General features: G+C 47.3%; 1 protein-coding gene across 3 annotated transcripts; it reads right to left on the bottom strand.

Annotated features, from left to right (window-relative positions):
- Positions 1-1,464: 1,464 nt before the first annotated feature.
- On the bottom strand, positions 1,465-14,882 carry MLEC (malectin). 3 transcript variants are annotated; one of them, XM_081123620.1, is made up of 5 exons: positions 14,802-14,882; positions 8,415-8,593; positions 7,653-7,829; positions 7,492-7,549; positions 1,465-6,103 (listed from the first exon to the last, which is right to left on the bottom strand). In XM_081123620.1, exons 1-5 carry the CDS (start codon positions 14,827-14,829, stop codon positions 5,874-5,876), a joined length of 672 nt encoding a protein of 223 aa, XP_080979746.1. In that variant the 5' UTR covers positions 14,830-14,882; the 3' UTR covers positions 1,465-5,873. The 3 variants fall into 3 exon arrangements, with proteins under 3 accessions (XP_080979746.1, XP_080979745.1, XP_080979747.1); XM_081123619.1 differs by lacking the exon at positions 14,802-14,882 and adding an exon at positions 14,051-14,730; XM_081123621.1 differs by lacking the exons at positions 7,492-7,549; positions 7,653-7,829; positions 14,802-14,882 and adding an exon at positions 14,051-14,333.
- Positions 14,883-17,244: the final 2,362 nt, after the last annotated feature.

Genomic DNA, 17,244 nt, shown 5'->3' on the forward strand with positions numbered 1-17,244 from the left:
ACAGGCTCAGTGTGCTTCAGGAGTGAGACGGTCATGGCCTGGTGTTCCAGTGAAAGTGGGAACAAAATGAAATGTTTACTTACTTATTTTTATTTTTTTAATCCCCACCCAAGGATATTTTTTTCCATTGCTTTTCAGAGAGATTGAAAGAGAGAAAGAGAGAGAGAGAGAGAGAGAGAAACATCGATGTGAGAGAGACACATTGATTGGTTGCCTCCCACACTCGCCCCAGCTGGGGCCAGGGATGGGCTGGGGATCGAGCCTGCAACTGAGGTATGTGCCCCTGGCCAAAATGGAACCTGGGACCCTTCAGTTTCCAGGCTGATGCTCTAACCACTGAACCAAACCTGCTATGGCTTTCTTTTTCCTTGAATGTGCTGTTGGGTGAACTGGCCAGGCATGGTTTTAGAGAACTTCAGTTCCTTAGCCAAACATCCAAGCAAAAAGAAAAGCAAGAGACACTTGGCTAAATGGACAAAAGCTCCTAGACTCGTCACAGAAGAACCCTGTGCAGCCAAGCGAACCCCTGGGTCTCCCTTTTCCCACCCCATCACCTCACCTCTTTGCAATCAAGTTCAAACTCAATCCCAACACAGAGTGTCACTGCAAATTGTTTATTAAAACACAAAGCAATGGACAGTGAAAAACATCCTGATTTTTTCTTTTTTGGTGGGGGTAGGGTGGGGCATGAAAGGGGTAGGGACAGGTGGACAGCCCAGAAGGAAAGAGAGCTCTGTCCACCCCTACTGCTTTCCCGGGCCAGCCAGGTTCAAAGCCCCTCAATCACATCTCACTGTGCCGCTGTAAATGCGTGTTGTGGCTACAGACAGAGTTCGTTTCACCTTGGCGGGGAGAGGATGGGAATCTAGAGTAGAAACTACAAGGGGCTACTAAGAACTTGACACTATTCCCCAGTACTTGGTACAGAGCAGAGCAGCCAGGACCAATCTGGAGGGGTGGGGCTGGCTTCTCCACAAACCAGGTTAATGGTTGAAGAGGCTGCCCTGAGCTCAGAATGGGCAGCTGATCCTAGCGTGGGAGAACTTGGTGGAAGAAAAATCCAAGGAGGAAACTGACCCAGGGTCAAATTTCTTTTCATTCCCTGGATCATGACACATCAGGGAAGAGAGGAGTCAAGAATGTCTCATTCCTAGATTTTACCGTACTGTCTCTCCCTGCCAATTCTCCCCTCCCACCTGGCAACTCGGCTCTCCTTTCCCAACAGTTGTCCTTTGAAAGAACTGAAAGCACACTTCAGTTTGTTGTTGTTTTTTTCTCATACTGAAGTAAAGCACTGAAGCTCAAAATAGAGGTGAGAACGGAGATCTGCTTTGCCTGGTGCAACGTGCCCCCATCTCACAAGACTGCCTGGATGTAAGAGGTGCCAAGGCCTTCTCTGCCAACTCTAACAGGCACTACTGTCTTCCTGGCTGCCAGCACAATCCTGGCTCCTTGTTTTTATACTCCTGGGGGGAACCCATCCCGAGATATCTATCCTGCTCTTTTCCTGCCATCCCAGCCAATCCCCAAATCGTCTGCTCTTATCAAAATGATTTGGCAACCTAAAGTAGGCTAGCCAAAAGGCAGCTGGGGAAGGCCAAACCAGATCGGCAGCAAGCCACCCATGTACAAAGAAGAAACCCGCCCTTGCTGGGCAGTTGACCTATTGGTGCCAATCTAGTCTTGTAACAAAATGAGGAAGTCTAGCCCTCTTACTCCAGGAGAGGACTCAATACAGGGAGTCCTAGCTTGGCCTGAAAGGGAAAAATTACTCTGAGCTCTCTGAAGCTTGAACATTAAGGCTTCTTTGCAATTTTCTTAGAGCTCTTTGATCCCTAATTACATCTTTCCATAGAAGAGAAGATTTCTTCTGAGATCTCTGAACAGATCCTCGGTGTTACTGGTTCTGCTTCTGCACTATCACTAGCCTTAGCTGAGGCTTCTTACCCCAGAGCCACAGCAGGAGGCCCAAAGCATATCTCCACCCCTTTTTAAACTGAAGCATCTATCAGTTTTTCATTTTGGAAAGCTCACCTGCTCTCCTCAATCCTTTTGGAGAGGGATGGAGGACAATATTACATGTTGCCACTTGATGCCATTAAGGCTCCTCAAGGAAAGAAGACACGAATTAGGTCAGAGCCAGCCAGCGAAGGGGAGGGGGGAAATGGGGTGGGGAAGCAGCCCCATGGCAGGGACTGAAAGACCCCTGCCCAGACCTGAATCTAGAGGGAATGCCCACCCTGGCTCAGAGCAGGAGAGGAAAAGGCACTGTGCTGACCGGGGTGGGTCTGTCCCCAATCCCTAGAGAGGGTAGAGAACCTGCTGATCCTTTCCCTGGGCTTCCCAAGGTGAGTCATTTTTAGGGAAAGGTATATAAGTGCTAGGAAAGGGAATATACTGCTGCTGTTTTCTGACTTTCAACTGAGATTCCAGAAACCATGGCCAGGCCTTCCCAGGAAAGGGTAGAGGCAGGATATGAAGGAAGAGAAATTTCTTAAAACGGAAGCTTCTCCAAAAAGATAAAGAAGTCAAATCATGATTCTGAAACTGGGTTAAACAATTCCCAGGCACAGAAAGAGGAAGGTATGCTTAACTCAAACTTTGCCCCATCTCTTTAAAGCCTAAGTGACCTCTCATGTGATCCCCAATTTCAGGCCAGTATCTCTTAAGCAAACAATGGGAACAAGAGAGTAAGATCACACTCTCAAACCAACAGGTGGCCCTGCAGGCCCTGTGGTCCTCCTGGGTGCCTACTACCACTCACACTTGAAGATGACCATCTTTCTAGTTACCAGAATTCAAGGTATCCACTGAGCAGCTTCTCCTTAACAGTGGAGATTTTTATGAGAAATGGGTCTGGTTTAGGGGACTGTGGGTCCCACAGATTGTTTCCTGGAACAATGTTTCAACATGAGTGAAGCCCAAAAAAGTTCCCTTAGAGGCCAGCTGGCCCCTGACCCAAATCAGAGCTACACCACAGATGCTCAGCCCATCTTCAGCAGACATTTTTGTGTGGTCCACCCAGAACAACTGAAGCCACACTTCTGGCAAAAGGAGTTCCACCTTGACTGTCTACTCTTAGCTTTGGCAAACTGGGCTCAGGGGGAGCTAAAAAGCCCTAGGAAAGAGTGTGGATCCAGCAGGGGAGCCCAGGCCTCCTCTCCTTCCCCACTCCTAACTGGCATCACTCATCACTCCCCCAACCCCAGTCAGACCTCTACAATGCATGCTCTCAGTCCTAGCACTAGCTCAAAATACAGGCATGGGAACAAACAGTGCAAAAAGCAAAAGATGAACTACAGAGTAATTCTTGACCCACATAATACAAAAATAAAAATAGAGTGCCCCATCCCACCCTTTTAACCTAAACTTCATGTACCTATATCATCTTGGAGTGTAAAAAAAAACACAAAAAAACCTTTCAAGTTCAGCATCATGAGCCAGCTGCGAGCAGCCCTTGGCTCCGGGGACTCTACCCCAGCCCCCAGCACTTCTTCCTGTTTCCTCATTTCCCCTTTAATTTTTGTCAGCCATAGAAAGATGTTCCTTCCTTTCAGACACAACCAAAGAGGAAAGTGCCCATCCCTATCCCTGAGCTCAGGGGAAAAGGGTGGGCTTGGAAACAGAGGCAGAAGCAAAGCTGCTTGGCTTACAGTACCGTTAGGAAATAGCCCCAGGAGCCAGGGTTTCCTTCTGAGACTCTGAGTCACTGAAGGGATGGGTTGAGGTGAGGAGGTGGGGATCCGTCCTTCCTCAGAGAGACCCAGGCAAATTAACAAGGCAGAATGGAGGCAGCAAGTCTTCCTTCCTCATCTTGTCAACTGTATTGGCAGTGGCCTGTGGCTTTGGGGAGTTGTGATGGAATGGGGAGCGAAGCCACTGTCAGAAGCCTAATTAATAGTCAGGATGTCCTCTGCCCCCAGGTAGGTGGTTCCAGGATCAAGGTTATAGGACATCTTTTAAAGCAGGGAGCTTTGTAAAGCACTCCAAAAAGTGTTCTTCCGATGGCAGCCATAGCCACAGCTGTCCAGCTGCCCAACTCAGTGCTCTAGCATGGAGGCCTAAGTTGCAGCTAAACAAAGGGCTGCAACTCTCAAAGGATGAAATGCTGGATTGGAGGAACTCAGGAAAAGCCAAAGCCAGGACATGAGCCCAAGGGCTACTTACTTTGTCACATAACAAGTAGTTCAAATAGATAGAGCTCTTTCAAAAAATACCCAAGAAGGCAAACTCAAAATTAAACATATTCTTTAAAAAATCGGCCTGGCCTGAGATTGAGATTCTTTGCTGCTCCAGCCCACGCAGAAGCGAATCCTGCTGCCTTCCATCCACAAAACTCCTTGTAGCTGGGAGAAGGGTGACAGTGACCAGAAAAGAAGGAAACAGGGAAGCTTTATTTTCTGCAGAAAATTTTCCAGGGAACTCAAGACACACACTTAGATGCTAAGGTTGGCTTCAGAGCTGCCAGGATTACGGCTGAGACTGGAAATCTTTCAGCCTTGTCACACCAGGAACCTGACTGCTACTTGGGTAGGAAAGTGAAAGGATAGAGAGGCATAGTATTAAGACCAGTGAGCAGTGTCACTGTGTCAGATATAGACAATCAGTCTAGTTCCCTGGGGCAGCTCTAGGCATAACCCAAAACTGGATGAACTGTGACATAGAAGGACATAGGAATAAATGAACATCAGATACTAGACACTCTAAACAGTGGTCAGTCACTTAGTAGGGCTCAAGTCTCTTGAGGTTGCTCTTAAATTATGCTAACATAAGCCTTTTCTAATCCAAAGACCAGAAGAGACTCTTAAGGTCAAGTGTTCTGTTGCTGCAGGCTGGAAAGCGTCTCTGTCCCCTGGCAGCAAGACCCTACAAAGGGGCCAGTAAAAGAACTGCTGGGTCAGGTCTTCCTGGCTGCTGGCTCAGAGATCCAGGGAGGGAGGTACCATCAGGGTGAAGCGGTAGATGATAAGACATTCAAGCAGAGGGAGTCCCAAGTTCTCATGTCTCCTTCCCTTCTTGGCAATAATTTAGTGAATGGTTGAGACAGAGAAGAGATTTCAAATGAGCCAGATTAAGAAACAAAAAAAAGAGAGAGAGAAAAAACAAGTCCCCAACAGGCACTGAAATCAAAATGATTTGCTGTGGTTACAAGTCAGAGGCAATTTGAGGACCTGACATAAACTAATTGTCTTGGATACCAGACAGTCCTCTAACTGGCACATGTCGGGGAGACAGCAATGATAAAGTTCAAACACTTAGGTGGAACCATTATTGGGCTAAAACCAGAAAGGTTTCCCAGTAAGAAAGTATCTACTTTTCTTTCTTTTTAAAAAACTCCCTTCTGTGTTCATCTTTATCATACAAATTATACAGCTTCACACACACACAAACCACACATACTCTCAATCCCAGGACATCTGGAAATGTATCTGGACATAACTTCAGAACATACCCAACTCCCAGAGCTGGTCTTCTCAGGTAATAAGATGACCTTTTCCCTGCTGTTAAATTCTAACCTAAAAAAAAGGTGTCTGCTCCAAGTTCAGAGTCCTTTCCACTAGGTATACAGACAAGGATCCTTGCACAGGCAGGACCCAGTTACCCTAAGTACCCTAGAGAAGAAAGAGGTGGCTGGGGCCAGCCACAAAGACAGGACTAGGACTGAAGCAGGTCTGGGACCAGGTGGTGAACGAGGGCTGCTCTCTACTCACTCTGCCTCTTTTTATCTCCTTTAATATTTTTGTGGTTTTTTAGTTTGTTTGTTTGTTTGTCTGTTTGTTTTTGTTAATCACCATGAAAAATACAGAAGCCAAACGAGCATGTTTGGTTTCTTTCCCACACCCCTCCACCCTGTTCAGGATGGTAATTTGTTCTCACAACCGGCAGAGGCAGAAGAGGGTTGGAATGAAGACTCCGAAGGCCACCAGGATGGGAAACATGAGGCTGCTGTTGTCCGAGGCATAGGGGTTGGGCGTGCGGGGCCCTGACTGCACCCGGTTCTTATTGGTCTGTCTTTTGAGATTAGATCCTTCATCGTATTCTTCTTCCTCTTCCTCCTCTTCCTTCTTCTCCAGTCCTGGGTGAGGCTGCAGCTTTGGTACATCTGACGCAAGAAAGAGGGGTACCTTTTAAGTAAGACCCTTAAAAGCAGAAGATAAGCCACAATAAAGAGATGCTATGACCTAACCAGGGTCCGCAGGAAGGAGCAGAAGTAGCAGAAATAGCTTCTGGCCTAGAGAAGGGCAGATTTCTAAAAACATTTGTCTTCTTTAGATTTAACTAAAAAGTAGGAAAAGCCCTGCATACAGGGAAGGCCACTATCTCCGCTTCCAGTCCTAGTTCTCCAGATCCCCAAGAGGACAGACTGGACAGGGACACTGGCACAGCACCTAAACTTAACCTTTTCAAATCCCTCTTCCTCCCTCCCATAATCCCACATTCCCTTTTGATTCACAAAGCACTGAGGAAGAGCTGACCCACAGGGTTCTGGTTCTCAGTGCATACTATCCTTCTGCTCTGTCTCTTCCTTAAGGACTGAGCTACAAATCTGTTGGTGGCAAGATATCCTCCTGGGTGTCATCATATCAGCATATGGGGGTGATCAAGACAACAGGATGAGCCCTGGCCGGTTGGCTCAGTTGGTTGGAGCATCATCCCATACCAAAAGGTTGTGGGTTCAATTCCCAGTCAGGGCACATACCTAGGTTGTGGGTTTAATCCCCAGTCAGGGTGCATACAGGAGGCAACCGATAATGATCTCTTTTGATATCTCTCTCCCTCTCTCTCCCCCTTCCTCTCTCTCTCAAATCAATAAATACACCCTTGGGTTAGGAAAAAAAAGAAAAAATACAACAAGATGAGCTCCTCAGTGCATTCAGGATGAGTTGGGGAAAGGAAGAGGTGGAATGGGGAGAAAAGTCACTAAGACACAAGCTTTCTCCATAAAAATCAGCCTGGGGAGCTGGCAGCCAGCATAATCTCAACCTTGAGAAAGAAACATACCCTGAGGCTGGATCACAAGGACAGGGAGACATTAATAAATGAACTTCTGTCCAGTGTGGTCTGGCAATGCTGTAATCTCTAGGAGCACACTGAAACAACGAAGAACTCCTCCTTTGGCCTCCCCCCACCCCCGGGAAATAGATATCAAAGAAACACAATAAGGACAAGTTTTAGGCAATTCCAAATGACTACAAGGGTCAGGATACACCAACAGGTACCATTATTAATCACAATTTACAATGAAGTTAAAGAAATTTGTCCAAAACCCAAAAGATAATTAAAAGGCAGCAACAAGATTTAAACACAGACCTTGCTCCAAAACTTACGGCCAGCACCATGCCACACTCCACCCCTGGCCATCTGACTCTGGAGTCTCCACAATTTGGCTTTACATAAGTTTTCAAAATAGTGAGCAACTAAATTATCCCCCAAGGGTTTTCTCAACATCCTTTAGCCTAAGTAAAAAAAGCAGATCAAAAAACAACTTACCATCCACTGTCCCAGCCATGATGTAGAGTGCACAGACTTTGGGATTGTCATAGTACCCCTAGGAAATGAGCAATAGTGGTCAGCCCCACACAGCAGCAGACATTCCCCCTGAACCCATTCTTCTGAACTCCTCAGCAGAGAGGGCAGAATAGGAGCATTACCTTGACAAATTCGATGTAGAGTTTCCCTGTGAAAGTGGATACCTCGCCCTGGACGCTCAGCTTCCCTTTTCTGATGCTCATAGGGATGATTTCATCATGAGCTGTGCTGTGCCCAACACGATCAAAGATATCCAAGTCCTTTACCACAACATGCCCATTCAATCGCACATCAAATACCTTCCAAGATGAAAAAGGGAAATGATGTCAAAACCATCAGCGTCACACCCTTTTAGCAGCTGGACAACATACACCCGCCTGGGCTCGAAGTTAAAAAATAGTTTAAGAAATAATAGGGCTGGATATACTCTAGGGTGGCTAGAGTCCTTTACCTAAGCCAAATCAAGTCCATGTTCCTTCATTGTCAAGGAGGCCTCATACTGGCCTTAGGGAACAAAGAATACAAAAAGTTCAACATGGAAAGAAGGAAATTCACAGGAAGGGAAGGAAAAGAACAAGGCTAAAAACAAGAAAGTGCTGATAGCCAAGAAGGGAGAGAGCGTGGAGGGCATTAACAGGATCAGGTTGTTGCCAAGAGCTGGGATTCTGGTATTGCCTTCTGTCACCAACCCCATGGCAAGTGTAGCCTCGTGAGCAATGGGACACAGCTTTTTAGGGGTAAAGGGAACTCAGCTTTTCCCTCAAAGCTCATCTGTTCCTCCCTTCTGGGAAGGCTTGTAAACCCTCTGGCCCATAGCAGAGGACTGTTCAAGAGTGGCAATGTCTCACTGGTCAAGGGAGGGGCCGGGACTGACCAGGCCTCACCTTCTGCTGGGACTGTGCAAAGTAGACCTCGGCAAATTTCAACACCAGCACGTAGTCCCCCTCCTCCTTGATGGGCACTTCGTAGCCAAAGGTCTCCTCATTGTACCGCTCAGTTTGATATAAGATCTGGTCCTCAGGGTTGGAACGGAGGATTGGCAGTTTCATGCCATAGTCAGAGGCTGGGGACAAAACACAAAGAGAAACCACATCAGAGGCGAAACATAAAAGAAAAGCAGAGACCCTAGAATCGCCAGAGGCATTTCCAGGGCAATGCTAATAACCCCCCAGTGAAGAGGCCAACCCCTCTGCACCTGGCTCCAAACAAGCCAGACACAAAGGCAAGACAGCCATTACTAAGCTCTAGTGAAATGAAAGAAACCAAACACTAATCACCCCAACAGCTCCCATAACCCTCATAGAGGAACTTGCTGAAAGTTTTTCTTTCAGAAATGACTTTTTCTCAACTGTACAGAGTGGTGGGAAGAGACCAAGTCTAACTCATTATTAGAACAAAGCACTATGCTACAGCTGCCCGGTTCCCTGCGAGGGAGCACTTCAGAGAAACCTCATAAAACAAGGGGGATGCCAGAAACTCTATAAGATGATTAAGTTCAAAGAATGTTTTTTTCTCATTTAGAAAAGCTCAGAGTCTAAAAAACAGGATATCTGTTAGGAAAGTCATTCTTCATTGTCTTTACCACAAATAAGATACCAGCTTTAGTTGCTTTGTATGGTTTTTTCATTCAAAAAGTTTGAAGGCTGGAAAGGAGAAACATGCTCATAAAAAGAGGAGTGTGATGCTCTCTAATTTCCTTTAGGTCCAAGCACCATACTTCTCAGACTCACAAAATTCAACCTCACCTACTCTCTTGAACATTCCCCCAGCTAAACAAAAAGAAGAAACTTCCTACTGTATCACCAGCACCTAACACGGTCCGTGGCACATAAGTAGGAATTTGATATGATTTGTTAAACGAACCAATGGCAACAAAGGAGGTGCCTGCAAAGCAGTGAAACCCTGCTCCTCTCTCTACAAGGCCAGAGCCATCCTAGCAGGGAAAGAAAATCCACCAAGGTTCTACTGACACCTCTGCCTTAAGATGACCAAGTTTTAGGGGAGCTACCTTTCCCATCTCAGGCTGACAAGCAATAAGGCAGGGTAGAAGTAAAAAGATAATTACCTTGGGTTGGTATCAGAACAGCTGAAAACCTCTACTGCCTCCAGTCCTCCCCCAAAACTTAGTAGACTATATGTGTCTTCCCTCCACTTAACAAACTGGGGGTCTTTTCCCAAACATAAGATACTACATTCCAGCCCCAGAGATGAACATCATGCTTCTTCCTTCAGAGAGTAGCCTCTCTGACTCCTTTATCCTGTAAACACAGTGAGGCTTTCCAGTGCTCCATCAATCTACTTTCCAAAACTAGTGACTTAACAATGATCTAGGTACACAGGCCTGTTCTCTCCTCTAGCTTGGAATTAAGATTTCAAGGCCAGCTTCCCATCTCACACAGTGACTCTGAAGACATCTGGCACCTAGATCCTTTGGGAAATGGCTAAGAGGGGCCATACCTGGGCATTATCTTCTAAATCACCAAAACTCCAAGTGAGAGAATCTTTTATCCAAAGGAGAAAAAAGAATAACTGAAAGACCCAATGGCTAAGGTCAAGCCCTCAAAAAAAATAAACATAACTGTTAGTTCCTGTAAGTGAACTGTAGCCTGAGATCAGATGGACCGATGAGACAATGCAACAGGAAACTCATTGCACTTTTGTCTTCAGACTTGTCGTCTTCCTATTTCTCCTCAAGAAATCAAAGAAGGGTAACTGAGTAGCACTACAAAGGATGTACTGCTAACATGCCCCCAGCTCTTTCCCAGGCTCACACGACATTACACTGGGGCATAAACCTATAAAGGTTAAAAGACTGCTATTTTCCTTTCAACTGAGTTCTAAGAATTTCCTTCTTCCATGAGGACCATGATCCTCATAAATTTGGAACATTGACTAGATTTGCTTTTTAGATACACAGAAAATTTTGTGCATGTGTGGGAAATCTTTTTTTTTTTCCCCTTGCTGAATGGAAAAAGTGAGAAACTGACAGTAATGTAATCTCTGGCAATCTCAGTCCCACAACTAAGAAAATTCAGCCATGTGAACAAAAATTTAACAACCTTGGAATTACCTTTAAACATCTGCCCTTAAAACCCAGTGGCTTTCCCAAGAGATTTGCCACATGAAAAGTTGAATTTGCCCAAGTCCCAAGAGATACAGCAGCAAAAAGGACTTTTTCTTCTCTCCTTTGCCTTTATGTATTCACAGCTAAACAGATTTCTCTAAAATACAGTGAAGTTGGCACAATACAACTCAGACAGCCAGAAAGGAAAGGGGCCAAGGGGCCTACATTATGTCCGCTAGTTCTTAGTCCTAGACAATGGAGTAGCCAGCCCAGGTTTTAAAGTAAGACAGATGTGGATTTGAATCCTGGCTGTGCCACCTACTATGTGATTCAGAACAAATTATTTTCTCTGGGTATTTTCTCATCTGTAAAATGGGGATAGCACCTACCTAAATTCTCTGTGAAGTTTCTGCTACTTAGAGGGCCCTCAAATGAAGCCTGTATCTTAGGTGACAGTACAGGTGACAGTATCGGCAGAATTCTAAACAAATCCTGTGGCCTTAAGCAAGCCAGAGACATCCTATCTTTCAAGCTCTTATCTCACCAAGGCCAAATCCTTCCCCAACCAAAAGAAAGGCTGCCGAGAAAAGGGTCTTCCTTAGGTCCACAGAATTAGTAATCTGATAGGCTCAGGCCCCTAACAGCTTTTTTCCCCTCTGCAGCCATATTCTGCCCTACTTTTAATTCCATGTAAAAGGTCATCAATCAAAGAAAAAGATAAAGACACTTTCACCTACTCTGGACAGGAGAGTTTTCAGATTCATATCACTGATTTCTAAAGCAAGAGAAGTTTTATTAGGAAGGAAAATAAGGCTCAGAGAGGTAAAGCAAGTTCTTCAAGGCAATACAAATGATTAGCAGGTATCTTTCTGCGAAGAGGAAATAGCCTCTCCTAAAACCAAGCCAAGTGCCATGCCCTCAGGCCAAATAACCAGGTCTTTTCTTCCTTAAAATCAAGAGGAACCCAGAATGAGCAAGTTAAAAAGAACCTAGAATATGCAGCATGCCAAAATTCCAAATTGAGCGCTTCTGAATCAGTCTTCCTAGTGGTACTTTCATCTATTGAAGCACAGAGGTTGAAAAAGCCTTTCCCATGCTGTCAGGATCTCCTATGAACACTAACTACCCTCAAGGCAAAAATGAAGTTCAATAAACATTATAAAGTGCCTTTGAAAGCAAAAGCCACTAGGTGCCCTGGGCCAATCACAGTTACATGAATGCTGAATTACAAAGACACTATAGAGAAACAGCAAGTTCAAAAGCAGGCCAAACCCTTATCTGGATTAACTTGGCAACAAATACCTGAATTCATTCAACATGAAATGGACTTTCTTTAGTGTGCTGGAAACAGTATCACAGGCATGTGGGAAAAGATAGAAGACATACAGCTCCTCCTGCAATCAGTGTGAATAGCTACATGAGGCATAGGTCTCCAAATAGCTGGCACACCCTTATCCAAACAGTGCCAGAGAAGAAAAGCAGTGTGAACAGCTGCACTTCCCTGGGTGGTGCCACTCCTTAGCACAGAAGAAACTAGAGAGCTGCCTCCTGAGAGTGGAAGCTTAATCACATCTCAGCCCCAGACCTAATGCCAGCAAAATGCTATTCCCAGGCACCCAAAAGTCCAATATTGCAACAGGCTGGTCCAAGCTGCATCGGGAAAGCATCTTTCCCTCTTCATCCATGTCTTAATACTGCTACAAGGTCCGAGATAGGACTCCGGTATACATGAGCTTTGGTAGGTCTCATGTAATTCTACTTGCTACAATAAACTCCAAAGGAACTGCAACCATGAGTCAATAAACCACAGACAGGGAGCCAGGTGATCAGGCCAAAACCCAAAAAACACCTGTACCAGCAAATTAAAACCAGGATTTCTGAATAAGAGGAGTAGCTGGGGACTAAACCTGTAAGGCCCTAACTTCTTCCTCTGCACAATGGACCTAAAAGAATGTTACCTATGTAAAGCCTGGTATCTGTTTAAGTAAAAGGAACCATCTGCCCACTGTCCTCACCACAGCTATCTCAAGAGACAAAGTCCACAAACGGTCTCTAGTTTCCTCAGGGCCCATACCAAGGAAGAAAGAGGAAGGGTCCAGAGTGGAGATAGCAGTGACCTCATGCTGTGAAGTCTGGCTTTGGTGGCTGTTACAGCTGCTGAAGACTGGAGCCCTGACTCAGCTGAACCCAGGCTACCGAGACCTAGTGCCAGGGCTAAATAAATTCCAAGACAAACAGAACTTCAGAACACAGCCCCATGTCCCAACACCCTCACGTATATGTAAGCCATCAACTCCCTAATATAACCAACTCCAGGACACTGCAATTACCCTGGAATAACTAAGTTAAACACTTTAGTCAAGGCAAGAGTCAAATCTGGGCATCGTGGAAAAAGGGTGCGAGAAAGTCCATCTCCTAGTTTTCTGGAGATGGCCTGTTGCCAATTTGGCAGCCTTTGAACCCAGCATACTGCATAAATCTCCCAACACATGAAGCAAGGAACTCCTTCTTAAACCTGTTTCCAATCCTACTTACAGAAGAAACAGAGTCCAGAGCAGATTTTCCCAAAGAGTGGTCTGGGGATGACCTACATCAGAAGCCCCTGATGCAGAAACCTGGGTTTAATTTCTTAGGTCTGGGGTTTGCATTTTTAACCAGCTCCCCTGGCAATTCTTCCACTTGGAGAACCGTGCAGCTCTGTAAAAACTACTATTGCTCAATCAGTTAAGTCAAAATAATTTCTCCCATAAGCTGGAACCACACCTCTCTGGACCACATAGGGTGAGCTCCACACACACTCAGAATATTCAGATCTTATATTGGCTGACCCGGCTGACACACCACCAGCCTCCAGTGCAGGATGGCTTCAATATAACCACCCTGTGGGGGCGGCCTGCAGCTTCTACATTTAAGCACACATAGTCCTCGCTCCAAAGGGGGGCGGGGAAGGAGGCTGCAATCAAGCTTTCCTGGCCCATTCTCTTCGAAGATTCCTTTCTATTCTGGCTAAGTATCAAGTCCCGCTCCTGCAGGAGTAAGGAGAGCGGCCGAAGTCTGGAGCCGGCAGGAATCTACCAGGAACTGACTTGATCGGAGGGAATCACTCGGGCCAGGGACACCGAAAACCTACAACCATGAGGCCTCGAGGTGGCAATAGGCCCGCCTTCGTCTCTACTTTTTCCCCAGCTCAGGTGGAGGCGATGGGTTAAGAAAATGCTGGATGTGAGGTCCAACTATAACTTTTCGCCAACTCTCTGCCTCAGTGGCTCTTGGTAGCCTCTCGAGCCAGTGCCAGGCTCTGAGCTGTGACCGGGTCCCTGAGGAAACTGCAGAGAGAAACTTCGCTCCAGAGACGTAGCCCCAGGGTCGAGGAAGGGGCTCAGGGCCCGCAGCTCCCAGCCCGCTGCGCCCAGCACGGCAGGCCGGGAACTCCGCGGCTCCGCGGGGGCCTCTCACCTCGGCCCACCCGGCCTTCCAAAGGGTCCTTGCGGAAGTGGATCCCGTGCACGTCCACATGCGCCTCGCCGCCCGCGTTGACGGCCCAAATAACGCTCTCGGGCAACCCGGCTCCCGCCGAGCCAACCACGCCGAGCAGCAGCAGCAGTCGCAGAAGCGCCACAGCGTCTCCCTCAACCGCCCGGGCCCCCAGCATGGCGGCCACCACAGCCGGGGCAGCCTCCGCCAACCGTCGTCCTCAGCCGGCCTCCAGGCCGCCCTGGACTCAGAGAAACAGCGCCACGGGCCGCTCTGCCTCAACCGCCGGGGACATGTCGTTCTCAGGCCTCCTTCTCAGCCACGGCGGCCGCCTCCCACCTCAGGACCAACCTACCCCGTCGCCCAGCCCCCGGCCACGATCTGCAGCCAATCAACGCCCGGTGCTCATTAATTACCCAACACCCCGCCGGGAGACGTTCGCTCATTGGCTGCCAGGAGCGGGGAAGGGCGTGGCTACTCCCAGGCGCCGGCCCAACCGTCGGGCACCAGAGGGAGCGCGCGCAGAGGCTCGGAGTTCGGTTGAAACGGTGTTTCAATACGGAAGTCGCGGGGTGCGGCGCTCAGGCGGCCCCGGAATCCCGCAGCTGAATAGGAAAGGTGGCCTAGGGAGGGACGTTTAGAATAGAGCGCACCGACACGTCGCCAGAACTTCCGGTGCTCCAGATCCTAAGACCGAATAGGCTCGAGAGGGGGCGTGGCCGAGTTCCCTCACCCTCTTTCTCAGGGAGAGGCATGAACATAAGCTCTAGTAGAAGCAGTGGACACCCTTCCGACCCGAGAGTCTTTCTCCCTGCGTGAGTTAGAGAACCGACCCTCCCATGCAGAGGCCACAGGCACAGATCTCCAGGGCAGAGTCCCACGAGGTCAAGGCCCCGCCCCCACCCCTTAGCGGGTTCGGGGCTGGTGGTAGCGTCCACACGGCCGCCCAATCAGGAGGCTCCAACGCAGCGGAAACGCGTGGCTCTGTGGGGGAGGGGCTACAGGCTACCCTGGTCTCCACGGCAACGGCCTGGGGCGGCCGCAGCGTGGGAGGGGGGCGCACGGCCAGGGCTTCCCCAGCCCACGCGAGGAGAGTCGCGGGCGGAGCGCAGCCTGGAGGATCCGCACCAGCCAGACCTGAGCTCCGTCTGCCCTCTTGACAGCTCACCCAGTGCTGACATCGGCGCTCCCTGCCCCTACTCCCCCTTTTCAGACAGAGAAACAGGCTCAGAGACCGGGGAAGTGTTGCCCAAAGGGTCACACAGCAAGTTCAGGGCACTGCCAGGACGAAAACCCATTTACCTATTTGTTCCACAAATATTTATAGAGACCCTACTACTAGGGTGGTCAGATTTAGCGGATAAAATACGGGAAGCCCAGTTAAATTTGAATTTCAGATAAACAAATGGGACATGCTTATACTAAAAAAAAAAAATAACTGTCTAAAATTCAGATTTAACTGGGCTTTTGCATTTTATCTGACAACCCTGCCTCCTGGGGGGCCAGGCAATGAGCTTTGTGCAGCAGTGAACAAAAACACCCTGGGCACCCTGCATGAGAATCAGAGTCCCACGATTCAATTAATTAGAACAACCAGGGCTATGAAGGAACAAAAAGGAGAGTATCAATAGGGTGTGTTTTTAGCCCTCCCCACACGCACCACAGAGGGTTTTTAAATGCATCAGAATTCCTTCCCCAGCCCCGAGGTCACACATGAGTAACCTTTGGATTGTCCCCTCCTAGGCCCGCTTTTTTCTCCCTGATTTGCAAGGATCTGGACTTGCTTCCTCCCACAGACATTTTTTCCCTCCCAAGGCCTCTCTGGGGCCCTGCACTTGGGTTTCTAATCTCACTCTCTTCTCTGAAAACTGTCATCTTTGGAAGAACCTGACGAGTTAGAGCTTGACTAGCCCTCAGAGCAGAGGTGATGGGGGCTTCCTATCCCCACCCACCCAGACAGCCCACCTGCAGAGCCCGTGTTCTAGCCACGTACTTCTCTGCCTCCGGGAGCTCACGTTTATTTTATCCTCAAGGCAGTCTAGTTCAGGAGGAAACTATCCCCAAAAATGGATTGAACCTTCCTCAAAAGGCCTTAACTTTAAGCCTTCTCTCAGCCCCCCAGATCCTTGGTGACCGGAGGAAGTGAACAAGATTCCTGACTAAGCCCCACTGGGCTCTTCAGGTTCTACACCTGCCTGGATTACCCTTGTACTGAAGAGCTTGGCCCCATTTTTGAGATTCAGCTGCTTGTGGATAAGGCTACCTTTCAGGTAAAATGAAATTTCTGTAATGTCAGTACATATCATTTATACATTTGTCCAAGTCCACAGAGTGGACAACACCAAGAGGGAACCCTAATGTCAACTAGCTTTTGAGTGATGATGATGTGTCAGGGTAGGTTCATCGATTGTAACAAATGCCCCACTCTGGTGGGGGGTATAGATAGTGGGAGCAGTTGATGGTGGGGGTAATGTGGGAACACTGTGTACCTGCTGTGAACCTAAAACTGCTCTAAAAAATAAAGTCTATTTAAAAAATTAACTTCAAACCCTTTAGCATCCTCTCTGGATGGAGTGACAAGAACAGACAGACAGAACTGGGCTCAGTTCCTTTCTCAGTGGCTTCCCCGCTATGTCACCCATTTTTTTCTCTAATCACTTCTCTCCTAAAATACAAATAAGATCATCCACCTCACCTTAGATACAAAAAACAAACTGATGGTTGCCAGAGGGGAGAAGGGTGGGTGTTGGACAGAAAAGGGAGAGGGGATTAAGAAGTACAAACTTCCAGTTACAAAATAGTCACGGGGTGGAACATATGATGATTTTGTGATAACTGTGGAATGTGACAGATGTTCACTAGACTTATTGTGGTGATCACTTTGTAAAGTATATAAATGTTGAACCAAGATGTACACCTGAAACTAATATAATATTGTATGTTAACTATAATTAAAATTAATTAAAATATATTTTTTAAAAAGATCACCCACCTCACAGTTGTTATAAAGATTAAATGAGATAGTTTCAAAATGGACATAAATTATTATTTTCTGTTTGTGGAAGAAAGATAAGCATTTTGCAGAAAGCTCAGGAAAGAATTTTTAAAAGATAAAATTTACCATAATTCCATACAAAATGGGGACAAGGCATGTAAATTCAGGCCCTGATGGAGCA

The sequence above is a fragment of the Miniopterus schreibersii genome (genome assembly GCF_964146895.1).
Source record: "Miniopterus schreibersii genome assembly, chromosome: 20".
Classification (NCBI taxonomy): Eukaryota; Metazoa; Chordata; class Mammalia; order Chiroptera; family Miniopteridae; genus Miniopterus; species Miniopterus schreibersii.

Excerpts from the sequence above, each read along its gene's own strand:
- MLEC (XM_081123619.1), bottom strand. The coding sequence starts at position 14,246 with ATGCTGGGGGCCCGGGCGGTTGAGGGAGACGCTGTGGCGCTTCTGCGA. Across the intron at positions 8,594-14,050 it reads GGAAGGCCGGGTGGGCCGAG|CCTCTGACTATGGCATGAAA; the intron begins GTGAGAGGCCCC and ends TTTTGTCCCCAG. Across the intron at positions 7,550-7,652 it reads TCTACATCGAATTTGTCAAG|GGGTACTATGACAATCCCAA; the intron begins GTAATGCTCCTA and ends CTCATTTCCTAG.